At 38.2% G+C, this 15,173-nt stretch overlaps 1 protein-coding gene across 1 annotated transcript; it reads left to right on the top strand.

Annotated features, from left to right (window-relative positions):
• The first annotated feature begins 11,460 nt into the window (after positions 1 to 11,460).
• On the top strand, positions 11,461 to 14,831 carry arf1 (ADP-ribosylation factor 1). Its single transcript, XM_037682322.1, has 5 exons — positions 11,461 to 11,565; positions 12,873 to 13,096; positions 13,197 to 13,307; positions 13,389 to 13,513; positions 13,630 to 14,831. Exons 2-5 carry the CDS (start codon positions 12,952 to 12,954, stop codon positions 13,786 to 13,788), a joined length of 540 nt encoding a protein of 179 aa, XP_037538250.1. The 5' UTR covers positions 11,461 to 11,565; positions 12,873 to 12,951; the 3' UTR covers positions 13,789 to 14,831.
• The last annotated feature ends 342 nt before the right edge of the window (positions 14,832 to 15,173 follow it).

Here is a 15,173-nt window from a genome sequence, read left to right as displayed (position 1 = left end):
GTATCATTAAGCACTTTTAAGCGGGTTCTTAAGCTTTACTAGTGGGCATACTTCGATTGCCCGCATATCACGTAGACTACATCACTGGCTGAACTAATAATTTCACTCCTTTGACCAATGAAGGAGCCAGCTGTGTGTTGAAAACCAAATTAACGGAACAGTCTTAGCAGTGAGAGTTTAAAAAAAGATGCAGCTTTGTGGAAGAGAAACACCTGATCTCAGGACAGATTAGAGCCAGAGTGTGAATAGAGCCCACCAGTGCTTCAGCCCTGCCTCTGGACCCCTGACAGTCTTTGAGTCATGCAACACAGTCACCACCAGAGGCCAGGTCTCACTGCTATCTAACCCCCTTATCGCTCAGAAAGGTTGATACACGGCCTCCAGAGTGGAAACACTATGAAAGAGGTACCCCTCATGTGGACTCATTTATCTGCACATCCCCACATCAATGCTTAAAGCTGTCTGTCATAGTTTACCCTATGGGTAAATCCTTGGGCACACATTTGATGACAACCTGAAAACTTCTGGTGTAGGAACTGCTCCAAGCAGATTTGGTGTAGAGGTGAAGGAAATGGGCCCTTCAGTCAGACCGTCCTGCTGCAGCTTTTGTCACCCATGTGAGATGAACATTGTTCGCAGGTAGTTGCCAGAGGAGGCTGAGGCGACTCCGCTGGGAGAAGGGGTGTCCTGACTGTGAGGACTTTGATGCGACCTGACAAGTGGCACAGCCCAATAACCATATAAATGGGGAACAATAGCCTGAATTGCAATGTGTCTTTTATTATTTTATTTCTCGAGTTTAACACCGACACTCACTAGAGACCTCTGTATGCATTTAAAAAAAATCCACCTGTCGCAAGACAGACTACAGCGATTTATGTTCTGTAAAGTGGTGCCACACTCACGTCACACAATGCAAATAATCCCACCGAAGTCACACTCTGGTTCCAGTCCGAGTCTGTTTCTCTCCAAATCCTTTTGAAGTTCCAACAAGAAACATCACAGAGATCAAAACATACAGGCTGAAACGATGACTACGGTGGCCCTGAGGTGTAAATGAACAACATTTGGAAAAAAAAACGGAATTACATTTCAAAAAAACTAAATTAAATTAGAAAAAAACACAACAACATTTGAAAAAAATGGAATTACATTAAGCCAAAGCAAAAGTGGTCAAAGCGGAAGTAGCCGGAATCACATTTGAAAAAACTGAATCACATTTGAAAAATCAGAATCACATTTGAAAAAACAGAATCACATTTGAAAAAAAACTGAATTACATTAAGCGAAAGCAGAAGTGGCTGAAGCGGAAGTAGCCGAAGATGAAGTAGCCGAAGCGGCCAAAGCGAAAGTGGCCAGAATGACAATTGAAAAAATGGAATTACATTAAGCTAAAGTGGAAGTGGCTGAAGTGGAATTGCCCAAAGCAGAAGTGGCCAGAATCACATTTGAAAAAACAGAATTAAAAACTAAATTACCTTAATTACATTTTTTCAAATGTGATTCCGGCCACTTCTGCTTTGGCCACTTCTGCTTTGGCCACTTCCGCTTTGGCCACTTCTGCTTTGGCCACTTCTGCTTTGGCCACTTCGGCCACTTCGGCTTCGACCACTTCCACTATGGCTTAATGTAATTCTGTTTTTTTTTTTCAAATGTTGTTCATTTACACCTCAGGGCCACCATAATTAAGTTAATTGTATGATTGATAGAATAAGAGCTTAGTTGAATATCAGTGTAAACATTTAAAGACCATTTTGAATTTATAAAAAAAGATAAAACGTCGAAAGTAAACATCTCAAACTATTTTTTTTATTCTGACTGCAGTATAAAAGAATGTGTCTCAAAGCCTTTTTTTTTGTAGGTCATACCCTCCAAAGGTGACAGGACAAACTCGAACCACAGAGACAAGTGCAGCGTGTGGGCGCTTCATTATGTAACTGACTTTGAAGCCTGTCTTTTGATGTCAATGCGTTCTTCTGTCTAAAGTCAGATCACTCCTGTTGGTTTCAAAGCATCGTTTTACTCCCTGTGCACTCCACTGGATCCAGATGTGGAACAGAAATAGTCATGTGTAGGATATGATTAATGAACACCGACTTGAAAAGCAGAAATCAGTGATTTAACTTTTGTCAATCCACCTACATACAAAGCTCTTATGTTAGATTCTCATTTATTTAACCTAAAAGTTATCTTATTTCACATTTCATCATCCCCCCCAAATTTCATCTAATGTTTCACTAATGTGTTTTTCTAGTTTTTGACACTGACTCAAAAGTACAAAACTAATAAAATCTTGTTTGTGTCTTTAAATCAGAACATCTGCATCAATCAAAGCAGAAGATCGTCTCTTTTAAGACCCCCCAAGCACGGTACGTGTCGTGAATGAGGATAAATCGTTATCTGAAAGATTTCTAAAGAGGCGAACCATCAAAAGTAGAGACGTGACACCTGTAAAGCAGCCTTATCCTCTTTTGAAGTGCCTGATTGTATTGTCGAGACCAACAAAGGAATTTTGCCACCTTCGTACTTACAAGAGCATCAGTCAAGCTGGGGTGATGACAAAGGGGAAGGGTGGGGGGGTATGGGAGGCATACTAATGCACTTGATGCTCCTAAAGGTGTGCATAGTTGAAAGTGATGCTGATTTTTCAGTTTGGTTTGTCAGAGGAGCCGCTGATGAGGAGCCGAGGCTGGAAGGTTGATGAGGGGTCATCCTGCAGTGGGCTGCAGAGAGGAGGAGGAGGAGGAGGCGAAGGAGGAGGAGGAGGAGGAGGAGGCGAAGGAGGAGGAGACAGACATGATTAATCACTGGTCATCTTTTATGTCTCTGTAGCTCTGAGTGATACAGCGGGAAGGATCAGAATCACAGTTTAATTGTCATATGTGGCCATTTCAAACATGCATTTTTTTAATATATATATATATTTTTATTATTTTCATTTATTTTATAAAAGCAGGCTCTTACAACACATTCAGTTAATCACAGAAACATGGCAGCCCTCACTGTCGCCTGGGCCCAACATGTGATTCAACAATTCAAGGATTCAAGGTTCTTTATTTGTCATACGCACCACATGTGGTACAGGTGATAGAACGAAATTGTGTACACAGGGTTCCAGTTACATCCAACAAAAGTATAAAATGTAAAAGAAAAACAGTAATAATATGAACAAAGAAAATCGTTAACTAAAAATACGCTCGGCACTAATAGTAAAAAAATAATAATAAATACACCGAACAGCAGCACGATTGTGGTTGTGCCACGTTTGTTTTATTGAGACATCACCTGAAAGATGATCAAAGCAAAATTAGATTTATACTTTTTTTCTTCTTCTGTTTTACTTACTCTATTCTCACTCATCTGAACGAATTAAAATATGCAGGTGCATCAAATTCACAAAGCGTGCACCTCCAAACACACGTTTTCTACTAGAATTGTATTATTTTCCCTTGAAACAAAGTTTAAATTGTTTTGTATTAGGAAGAAAATAGGACTACCTGCTCATCTTGCAGCTGTAAATAGCTGAACCAGGTGCCTAAAGGGTTCGTGTCATATTAGAATATTGTTTTTGTGAACTGAATAGCCTTTGAAAAAAGCATAAAAAAAGCTTGAACTAAATAAGTGGTTGAAAATAATGAGCCAAATTTAGTATCCAAAGTTCTGGAGGGTGGTTAATAAAACAAATGATGCAAAGAAAAGAATCAACTTGAAACAGGATGTGACATGAATTAAACCCATCTATTACAACAAAGCTGCTTTTATTGTTTAGTATTTTCAGAAAAAAAGTAGCTGCTGTGATAAGTATGAAACTGTGACGTGTAAATTATTTAACACAAAAACAACAAATGCTTAGAACATCCGTTGTATTTGCATGTCTTGTGTCTGACCCTATCCCTCCGTAATTCAGTTATCGATATGCTGAGAACACATTATTTGATTATTAAGATCATTTGCAACCTAACAGTTGTGTTTTGATTCTCCAGATCGTCTTTAAAAGACAATCCCTAGTATGTCCAAATCAGTCTGTGTCACCCTGAACTGAGTCAGTGAGATTGTGTATATCAATTACAAGGTGACTAGCCGAGGCGAGGAGAGGGGTTATCATTAGCAGGGACTGGCGCTGGCCTCTGGTAGTTCCAGTAATTACCTCACAAAGGGTGGTGCTTGCCTTCCCACTGCTTTTCCCACACTGCATTGCAGGCTCAGAATTCCTGTCGGCCCCAGACCTGCAATCTCCTTGGTTTTAGACAGCAAATTACTGACAAGTCCCATTCTTCACAGCACTGTAATTGCTTTTTAGTGCTGTTTTTATTGAGGCAACCCTAACCCCCTTGTCCTTCCCTCTATAAAGCCAAGTGAGTGAGGGGGGTGAGGGGTTAATATAGATGACATTAGTCTCTAATTGGAAGGTCTCAAGCCTCCAGGAAGTTTCATACATCTCTAGTCATATTTTTTTTTTTTTACATGTCAACATTTGCTGGCTACATGTATTTATGGAACCAGGTTTGTTTTTAACATTTGAATAAAATGTTTCACATTTGTTCAAAAGATCAATATTAAGACTCACATGTCACACAGAGAGAGGCACCAAAACTTTGGCTACCTTGTGACTTAAATCACTTTGTGTTGTCTTTCCCACCCCTACATATTATTCTCTCAATCTATTACTTTGGGGAAATAAATAGTCTCAATGTCAATACAAGCTCCAAGCAGAGAAAACATCTCATTACGGGACTTAAGGAGATCCATAGCATTCCTGGCTCTGTCAAGCTGTTCTTCCTTTTTCTCAGTATGGTTACTTTTCTTCGCTAAGAGGACAAATTCTCAACGTTCCTGTGCCGCAGAACCAAACAGCTGCCATTTGAAATGAGCAAAAGGGAAAGAATGGAAAATGGCTGAGGGATTAGAGGATCTAACCAGGATAAAGGGATAGGAGATTCTTGGTGTGATCCAGTTTAGTTTGAAAGATGGAGGGTCTTAACAAGGATTTAGGACTTCAGAATGCATTGTGCCATTGTTTCCATCTTGTGCAGATTCAGCTAGATTGTTTGCCATTTTGTGGTTCTTAACAAGCCTGGAGTTCTACGCATCTTTACATGCAAGTGAACACAAACTGTACACTTCCTTTGATAGATCCAGCTAATTATGACGTACTTTGGTCATATAATCATTATTCTGTCTGTTGTATGTCTCCATATTTGTTCTGGAAGCATATGAGAGAAGGTCGTAAACTGTGGTGACACCAAAGAAGTCAAACCAGATATAAATGATTTAGGTTTAAATTTGGCAAAACCTGCACCACTTTTATCCTCTTCTCCATCTATGCATCAAACACGACTGCATCCGGACTTGGCGAAGCAGCAACGTGCCCCAAGGCAACAATTTGCAGCTGACTCGGACAGAGGCCTCATTTGCCCGTGCCCTCGTGCGTCCATCTCACTGTCAGTCTGAGCAGGTTGACACCTCTGACCCTGTCAAGAGTGTCAAATAGCTTGTCAGGGACCTTAGGTAAAGCACAATGACAAGCCTTCTAATGCATTACGAGTGCCAGAGAAATGAGAGACCGTATCTTTCCAGCCTCAAGGCAGACAGGTGCGCCATTGAAAGAGACACACACGCCAAACACGCAAACAAAACGCACACTCCCACAAAAATGCAAACACACACGCACATGCATGCAAAACTACATGATCAAACTTACACCAAACTGATGGTAGATTCATTACTTGCAGAATGAATGAAATACGCAGCATTGAAAAAGAATGCATTCTTTTGAAAAGATGTGTGTTAACTGTGATTGCACAGTGCAGGGTCTGAGCTTCAGTGTTCAAAACACCTCCAATTTTTCAGGCAGGTAAGGATCATCTACAAGGGGCTTACATGACTGAGGCAGATATGTTGTCAGTTGCAATAAAAACACTACCGGTACTTGGACAAGTTTGGGAGCATGTTAGGTCTGTCACTGTGAGGCATCTAAAAGAGCCAAAGGGGATGCTCAAAATCAAATTCTCTATGTCTCGTATGCCAAAAAGTTGATATAGCAAGCTGGGATAGTGTCACACAGAATTTAGCACAACTATGATGAGAGAAAACTCCCCAAAATTCAGATTTGATGATGGCTCCTTTGCAATGACACATTTTAATTTACTGCTGATCATTCAAACCAGTCATCAACCCCATAGTACAACAGGTTCATACTGTAATCTTTGATGCCTTCTTTATTGGGATATAGTTGGATTAAAACAGCCAACAGGGTGGGACAAGCTTTAAAAACTTGTATACAAAGCAAACATGAATCGACTTCAAACCAACCCACTGAGGCAGACAAGAAAGTCTTTCAAAGAAACGCCTTTATCCTCTTTATTGTTTCATCTTGAAGTGGCCCGTCATCACAGCCAATGTGCACGCCTAATGCAAGTTTCAAAGAAAGAGCAGCATATGCAACAAACAAAATGGCCTTTTAGTTCATACCCTATGATATATGGCTAAATGTAGGCCATGAGAGGATACTAGAAACCTGAAGAAATCGACCATGGTAACCTCACGTCCAACTTAGTCATCCTTCAGGAAATCCAGTTCTCTGGCATGGACGTTTAGATCGATGTGTACCCTCACACCTTGCCAGTTTACCCATATCCGAGCAGTTCCCACTCTAACACAGGGCCCCTCCCGAACCCAAGGGGCCCATGTTCATTCTGAGGAAGTACGTTTTCTAGGAGCTTGTCTTAACCATCTGTCACGGATGTCTCACAACATCTCCACCATTGGACTCTACATAGAAAGTTCCCGATACGAATGAAAAGCTCACAAATACATTAAAAAAAAAAAGATAAATAATTTGAAGTCAGAGGACTAAGACCAGTCTTCGGGCTCGTTTGATGCTGTCTAAGTTCAACTTTTCATATGCATTTAAAATTGTTACCAGCAATCAGATAAAACTGCTATACCTCAAATGAATTCCCTTTATTCTTTAATGTCAAAATACTACGCAGTCGTGAACAATTCTGTGTGTATTCAGGGCGGAGTGCAAAATTTTATGTAAATCCCCTTAACGACCTTTTCAGGGTGCTGACAATCGCCATACAAAGGTGACTGGCAGGCGACACTGGTGCGCATTTATCCTTTTGCCCCGGCCCGTCTCTCTCTTTAGCGCCCCCTACTGTGAGAGGCGTGGGGTAGGGTGCCCAGTGGGACTTGCTGCCAATGGAGGAAGCCAGCATGGACCCTCTCATGGCAACGATACAGGTCGTTGTAATAATGTTCGGTTTGTTTCCTGCTTCACACCACCTTTGGGATTTTGCCCGCCCTATAATCCAGTACATGGGACGCAGAGGGAGGCATCCCATGCTTGTCCATCCGAGTTCCAGCCTTGCTTAACCCAAACCGACTCCTTTGTATAGCTCACACTGCAGTCCATTGGTTGTCCCAGGGCCGTTTCATAATGTGCATCTATTATTGCCATTATGATTGCTGAACCCCCAAAACACAAACCCCTAATTTAAAAAAAAGTTGGTAAAACATAGTGTAAGTGGTTAAAACTAGCAGAGAAGTTATTTCTAAAGCATTAAAACCTCAGCATTGATGCATTCTTTTTCTATGTCACTGTCTCACACTTACACACACACAAGCTTTCCCAAGCCCCTTACTGTGCGTTTTTATTCTTACTAAGCCTTGTCTCAGAGGGGAGTCAGGCCCCTACTGAGACCTTACCCACTTCCTACTGCAAAGCCTGTTTTGCCCCTTGGCAGCCCTCTTCTATTCACAACTTGCTCTAAGACTCATGAACCCTAAATATACATTGCGTTTTGCCATAAATGACTCAGGTAATTTGAAATTACATCACATTTGATGGTTTAGTTCCCATTTTTTTTACTGCTGCTACACACACGTGACATGTTCTGTTCCAGAGAGACCTACTTGGACCGCTTGAGTTTTACTGTTGATGTACCCCCACGAGGCTGTGGCCCCCCAGGTGGGCATCTGGGGATTGACATTTACCAAGAATAAAGAGAAAATCTGAGAAAAAAAAATAAATCCAAAAAAAAAAAAAAAAGGAGTGTACATGTGCGCCTGCGTGAGCGAGTTTTTGTATGTGTGGGACATCGTTGTTAGGCGTGTACACCAGCGGTGCCATCAAAATTTGTTTGCGTTTGTGTGTTTGTGTGTGTGCTTTCAGATGGGTGCTGTGCGATATATACACCCCCCTACTGTCCTTTTTCTAGTCGTCTGTCCACACATCACAACTGTCAGGATCTAGTGAGATATGAAGACGAAAAGAAGGAAGAGAGCCCCTCAAATGGATATTACCGCTGGGTTAGCCTATGGAGAAAAGTGGATTTAGTGGGACCTCATGGATCCAAACTGTACATGGTACGTGAATAATTTGGTGATATCAACCCAGTAAAGGTGTTTTATTTTTCACTGAAATCTCCATATATAGAGGTTTTAAAGTAATAATACTGTATTGCTTTTTAATATATATATATATATTTTAATTTGTCAGAGCTAAAAAATGCTCATTTAAGAAGAAAATATACTGTAAATATTTTAAGACAACTGTTTTAGTAGTTTTTACTTTTTATGCATGTGAGGTCTACTTTTGTCTTTGAATTTTCTTTTTAGCTTGTTTTCAGGAAATGTGACCAAACAGTGCACAGCTTTTAATGGGTTTTATTATTTTTCATTGTTCGTTTGCTGTGATTTGTTGGTTTGCACCAGTCCAGCTGTTACCACTGGAACCTAAAAGGACTATCATTTATAAAATATATTCAACCACCCAGCTGGAAAACTTATTGGATTTGATTGATCATCTATAGTGGTCCTTTAACAACCCTACTTATACCAGCTGTAGGTTTGAACAGCCTGTACTGGTGATATTTAATGGTCAAACAGGCACAATGTGAGCACGACAACATACAAAATGTTCTCTCATTTCTAAAAGAAAACTTTTAATTTGAAGTAAACTAAAAACAATCTGATGTTAGAAATACCCTCCCAGACAGCTAATTTTAACTTTAATTGTAAATTTGTTTTATTTGCTTTCATTATTAAAGTGAAATATTTGTGCCTGATAGTGGTATTTTACCTGCGCATTAATTCATATTCAAGTTATTGTTAAATAATGAATTTGAACCCAAAGTCCAGACTCTAAGATCAAATTTCAGGGTTTTTTTTTTACTCCAAATTTGGGAAATAATGTGGGATTAAAAATATAAAATAACCCTAAAGTTGGACAAATGACTCAAATCTCATTTTATGGATTATTTTATTATTTTCTTTTTCTTTTTGAATTTGTATTTGCTGTTGCTGTGAATCCTAAAGATTTCAGTGCAAGTCAAGCTCACTTTACTGAGGCAGCACAAACCAAACAAATCCATCATGACATCAGTGGAGGTCAGATCAACAAGTTGTCAACAAAAATGAATTTTGTGCTACAAATAAGCATTTACTTTTATGTGACATTATGCAATTTCAGCTGAAAGTTTATGAGATGCATTTAAAAAAACAAACTGATCCGAATGGAAGAAGCAGGTAAAGACAGAGGATGGATGGATGGATGGATGGATGGATGGATGGATGGATGGATGGATGGATGGATGGTCATGTCTGAGTCCAGGCTGGCTCTGACTTTAGTTTTTCAAAAGTGTCATTTTGTTCACAGTTTTATTTTCACAGCTACATCTTGAGCTGATTTTCAAACTCATCTCCCAGTTCAGATGTAAATATAAGTTTAAAGATAAATTATATTTATTAATTTTAAAAAACTGGAATAGATTTCAAGTAAATGGCAAAAAAACAACAACCCTGTCATAAATTATAGTCTGATCTAAATAAAACAATACAATAATGCATTTGGTCACATTGTGCTCTGTTTCGCTCTTCTTTAACAGATTTTTGCATGTTGACAATGTCTTCAAACTAAAAGAAAGAAGGCAGCATTATTTTGTTTTTATTCAATAGCAAGCGTAATAAAACATTTTTCAACTGCAATAGCAAAATGATACCCAAACTGAATAGACAGCACCACTTTGCAGAAGAGGGTACAATGATCAAGAAAGTAAATATTTGCTGCAATAATTGCCTTTAACACATTGGAGGAAAAAAAAAAAGGCATTTACTGAAAGCAATTTTGCTGCCATTCAATGAGGCGAAACCACAAATTATGGTTGAAGAGTGAGGCGGCATTATGAGGTTTCACTGTGTGGTCCTCCAGCCTCCTGCTGTTCTCCTCTGTGGCCTTCTCCCCTTCTGCTGCCCCCTCTGCTGGGGTTAGCAGGCATAGTTGACCCTGGTTAAAATTCAACTTTCCCTACAATAACAGGGTTAGACGGTTCCTTAATGGCTTCGTTGTGCCTGAGGTGGTGGGCGAATTTGAAATGTTTGAAAATAAATATCTCAAAGGACCTAACTAATCTAAGTATTGAAAATGATGGTGTAGATCATCAGGCTGCATTAAGGTATTGTGTATATTTAAACTGCTATGAAGTTCAAACATTTTAAAATTGGTTAATCAAAACGGGAATGGCTAAAAAGAAAAAAATTGCATTAAAAATTATGCTTCTGTTAATACGTTATTGACAGCAGCACAATACTAGGACAGACTCATACTGTGTATTCCTTCCTTTAACATTAATTAGTACATACATTTTATATATATATATATATATATATATATATATATACACACACACACACACACACACACACACATGTTATCAAAGATTCTGATTTTTTTTTACTGTGTGGTAAAAGCCATCTTTATGATTATTATTATTATTATTATTATTATTATTAATAATAATAATAATAATAATAATAATAAACTTATAAAACAGTTTTATACTTTGTCTCAACTCCTCTGAAATTAATTCAGGCCCAGAGAGGGTAGCAGCATGCACGTTCAATGATCATAATTTTATGCTGTCCTTTTACATCAGTAACATAAAACTGTTAAACTAATTTACTGTTTATGCCTAAATTGTTAAAGGGTACATTTTTTAATTTCAATAAAATAAAGAAAGAAAGAAACAAATGCTTTTCAGGCAGTATATATATCAAAATATATATATTTATTTTAGTGTAGATTTTTACTAAATTGATGTTGAAATTCTAATCATTCCCTTCTAAATGTCGTCATAAGTTGTATAGTTTGTTTTGTTAATTATGCCATTTCTTAGCAGTTATTTGTAGAGGATGCTAATGGTGAAAAGTGAGAAATGAAAAAAGGTGACTGGTGGAATGCAACTGTCTATTTGACAAATGTCAATGTTTTGCCAGGGGAATGGTTATTTATGTATTGATAAGGTGATCAGAGTTGCTCGCTTTATCTGTCCGTGGTCGTAATGTTATGGCTAACCAATGGAAAACGCAAAGCAGTCGGTGATGCTATTAAAGGAGGATGTAGTTCTCCACTTGACCATAGGGGGCGACACCTCGCCGTCTGACGCTCCCGGAAGTTAGCTGAAAACTCTGACGTGTCAAATTGTAGCCATTTTCCTGTAAAGGAGGAAACGCCTTGAGGAAAGAAAACGCTCAACGACTAAGTAGGGAGACTAATTTATTCAAGTAAGTAGAGCCTTTTTGCAATTTGCTTTAAGAGACTATTCGTACAAAAATTATATGTATTCAAGATGAATAGCTGACTGCGTGGCTGCGATTATTTCAGAGAACAAACGGCAAAAAAAAAAAAAAAAAAATTATCGAACGATGCTGTCCTAGTATGTTTTATTTATACCACTTTTTGAGTTCATATGAGAGTTAGCAGTTCGAGTTAACGTATTTTAAAAAATGTGTCAATCATATTCAATTATAACTTGTTTAAAATGTAATGTATTCGTAGCATTGCACAATGCTAAGCTAACGTCGGTGTTTGTTTACGTAGTTGAGTTGGGCAACTTTTAGCTCTACTTCCAGGAGCTGAACTGGTCCATCGGCGAAACTTGAGTTCTTAGAAAAAAACTGTACAAAATGTTCTTCAGGAAGCAATTTATACTGTAAATATGTAATGATTTGTATCCAGTAGCTTCCATGTTATACGAGTGTTAGCTGCAGATAGTGCTACTTTTGGAACAACCGTACCCTTCTAACATGGAATTAAATTTCTTTGTGTGCTTAAGACCAAAAAAATATGAATCCATATCAGTATTGATTTATGGTGATGCATATATTGGCATTGGTGAAACATCTCTTGTGAAAAAACAGATGGGTATAACTAAATATTAAATAAATTGAATGTTTCAGTTAATGAAAAAAACAACTTTTTCAGGAGAGAATTTGAACAGTTTGTCTTCAGCATTTAGAAGCAGCAACTTGTAAACAATTATAGGTGTGATTATAATGGCAAAATAATTTTTTAGGGGGGGTTACAAAAGTTTGCAATAGTCAGTAGCAGTAATAGAACAGAGTGCAAAACATTTTAAGGACCCTCCTAGCACCCCAAGGGGTAAAAATGCTTACATAGCTTGTACATGTTGGTAAAATAAATACATAAAACTACAGTATATGGGGAACTAGTACTGGTAATTACTTCACATTGGCTTTGATTAGTACCATTTCATATCTAGTCAAGTTAATATGCAGGGCAATAAAATATAATAAGACCATGCTTGGTAGTGAAAAGGTTGTCTTTGTTTTGACAAAATGTTCATTCTGTTTGTGCAGGAACAACATTGTGTTCTTTATTGTAGCTTCCCTATAACCACTGATCCAGTTGAACTAAGATTTAGCATACTGGTCTCTTTACTAAACAGGTCTCTCTTGTAGAGTTCTCTAGGCTAAATAGAGACTAACATGTAGAGATAAAGGTTGAATGAAAAAAATAGCAATAAGACTTATTTGATGTTCACTACATTTCTTTTTGTGTTTCTCCACAGAATATTTTGAGGGGCTACACTTTATTTTTTTAGTTTATTTACTTTTTGGACGAAAGTGGTTTCCCCATCTTGCGCCGTCATGGGGAATATGTTTGCAGGACTCTTTAAAATGTTTGGGAAGAAGGAGATGAGGATACTCATGGTGGGTTTGGATGCTGCAGGAAAGACAACTATTTTGTACAAACTTAAACTTGGAGAGATTGTGACGACCATCCCCACAATAGGTGAGCCAAACGTTGTGTTTACCATATCGCATGACAGGAAAACAACTTGCATGCGGTGTTGTGCATTCTTACAAAAATATATATTTGTTTTCTCCTTCAGGTTTCAATGTAGAGACTGTAGAGTACAAGAACATCAGTTTTACAGTTTGGGACGTTGGTGGTCAAGATAAAATCCGACCACTGTGGCGTCATTATTTCCAGAACACACAAGGTTTTTTTTTTTTTTTTAATAGTCTCTTTTTTTGTTTAAAAATATAATAATACTAATACTGGTTTATTTATTTCTATATAGGTCTCATCTTTGTTGTGGATAGTAATGACAGAGAGAGATGTGCCGAGGCCCGAGAAGAGCTCGTAAGAATGTTGGCTGAGGACGAGCTCCGTGATGCTGTGCTTTTAGTGTTTGCTAACAAACAGGCAAGTATTGGAAGCCTTAAAAAACGAGCAAGTTTTGAGGGATATTTTTTTTTCGTTGGCTGGCTCTATGCACCACATGGTGGGGTTCTAATGTTTTCTCACCGATTTCTTTCTAGGACCTCCCTAATGCCATGAATGCTGCAGAACTCACAGACAAACTTCAGCTTCACTCGCTGCGTAGCAGGAACTGGTACATCCAGGCAACCTGTGCCACCACTGGAGACGGTCTCTATGAAGGACTTGATTGGTTATCTAATCAGCTCAAGAACCATTAACGATCACAAAACCTTGGAAGTTGATCTTTTCAGATGAAAAATAAGTTCCTCTATGGTAACAATCTTTAAGTTTGATACACAGGCCTGTGGTGGGGCTGATCTAATCATGTAAAGCTTATTATGCTTTTATTTTATTTCCCTGTAAATAAATTTTGGGTGTAGGGGAACTTATTTTACTCTTTAAAGTCGTGGTGGTTCTCTTACTGGCTTGGGTGACTTTTGATTAATAATAATAATAAAAAGGGGGAGAAAATTGTTTTTTTTACAGCACACTTTGACCTCAGAAGCTCAATGCAGTCATATAATTTTTCTGGTTGTGCACTGTAGGGAGTGATCAACGAGGGGCTTCTTAAACTATACTGACTTATCTATTGATGCACTACTTGTAGCTTTTATAACTTGTTCCTGACTACATGCAAGAACTGTGAAATTACCATCTGGTACAATATTTACTGTTTGTACTGACATCACTCCAGTTGTGAATACTTATCAGCTTTTGTTTCAAAATATGTTGTTAATAAAAATGCTGCAGGGATTGCACATTTTCCTGTTCTGTTACAAAGGAACAGGAAGTTAAGTCATCTCTGCCGCTTAATTGGATTTGATTTTTGCATGTTCAGGAGTCTGGTTGGCCTTTTGGAATACACATATCTGTGTTTACATCAGTAGGCAAAATAAACTACTTACCCCACTGAGTATTTATTTCTGTAACTCTACTGTTTAATTTTATGAGCAGTAACGAGTTATTAAAGGCACTTATTTTTTTAATTTGAGCTCAGCCTGGGAAATCTTGTCTAAGCAAGACCAAAAATCAATTACACTTTGCAAAGTGCTGTTAAGTTTGCTGCAAACAAAAGGCCAAATGCCTTTTTTTTTTTTTAGTTCAGGACACATTGCCTCTACTTTTTTCTAGAAATATCTAAAGATTGCCGGTTTGTCTTTATGTTTGCATGTTCATTCCTTGAGTTGTTCAACATTTTGATTTTGAGCTTTTGTTTGTGTGAGGTGGAAATCACTGCCAATAAAAAAAAAAATTACAAAGATTTTGGACTTGAATTTTATTTTTATCTGCTTTAAAGCTGAATTCAAATGTTATTCCTTTCCATTTTAAAACAGAATCTCCAAAATCAACCTAATGCACAACAAGCCTTCATAAAATGTCTTAAGTAGGGGAAAAGTGCCACCAACCTCTTGAGTCATCTAATGACGAAGAAATATGATGCCCCTAGGTGATGAAACTACCCTGCACTGAGGTTAAAGCAGTTATGTGAAGAGCACATCCTGCTTCACTTTGTCAGGGTGGCAATCTAAAGAAAGCATTCTTGCAGGTTGATTAGGCTGCCATGGTAAATGCAGTCGAGTCTATAAAGCATGGCAGGGGAGTA

This window comes from Nematolebias whitei, chromosome 9, assembly GCF_014905685.2.
Source record: "Nematolebias whitei isolate Nwh7 chromosome 9, NemWhi1, whole genome shotgun sequence".
NCBI classification, from domain to species: domain Eukaryota; kingdom Metazoa; phylum Chordata; class Actinopteri; order Cyprinodontiformes; family Rivulidae; genus Nematolebias; species Nematolebias whitei.
The sequence above is the reverse complement of the archived record's forward strand: the minus strand, read 5'-3'. Positions and strand labels throughout refer to the sequence as shown.

Excerpts from the sequence above, each read along its gene's own strand:
- arf1 (XM_037682322.1), top strand. The coding sequence starts at position 12,952 with ATGGGGAATATGTTTGCAGGACTCTTTAAAATGTTTGGGAAGAAGGAG. Across the intron at positions 13,097-13,196 it reads GACGACCATCCCCACAATAG|GTTTCAATGTAGAGACTGTA; the intron begins GTGAGCCAAACG and ends TTTCTCCTTCAG. Across the intron at positions 13,514-13,629 it reads TAGTGTTTGCTAACAAACAG|GACCTCCCTAATGCCATGAA; the intron begins GCAAGTATTGGA and ends ATTTCTTTCTAG.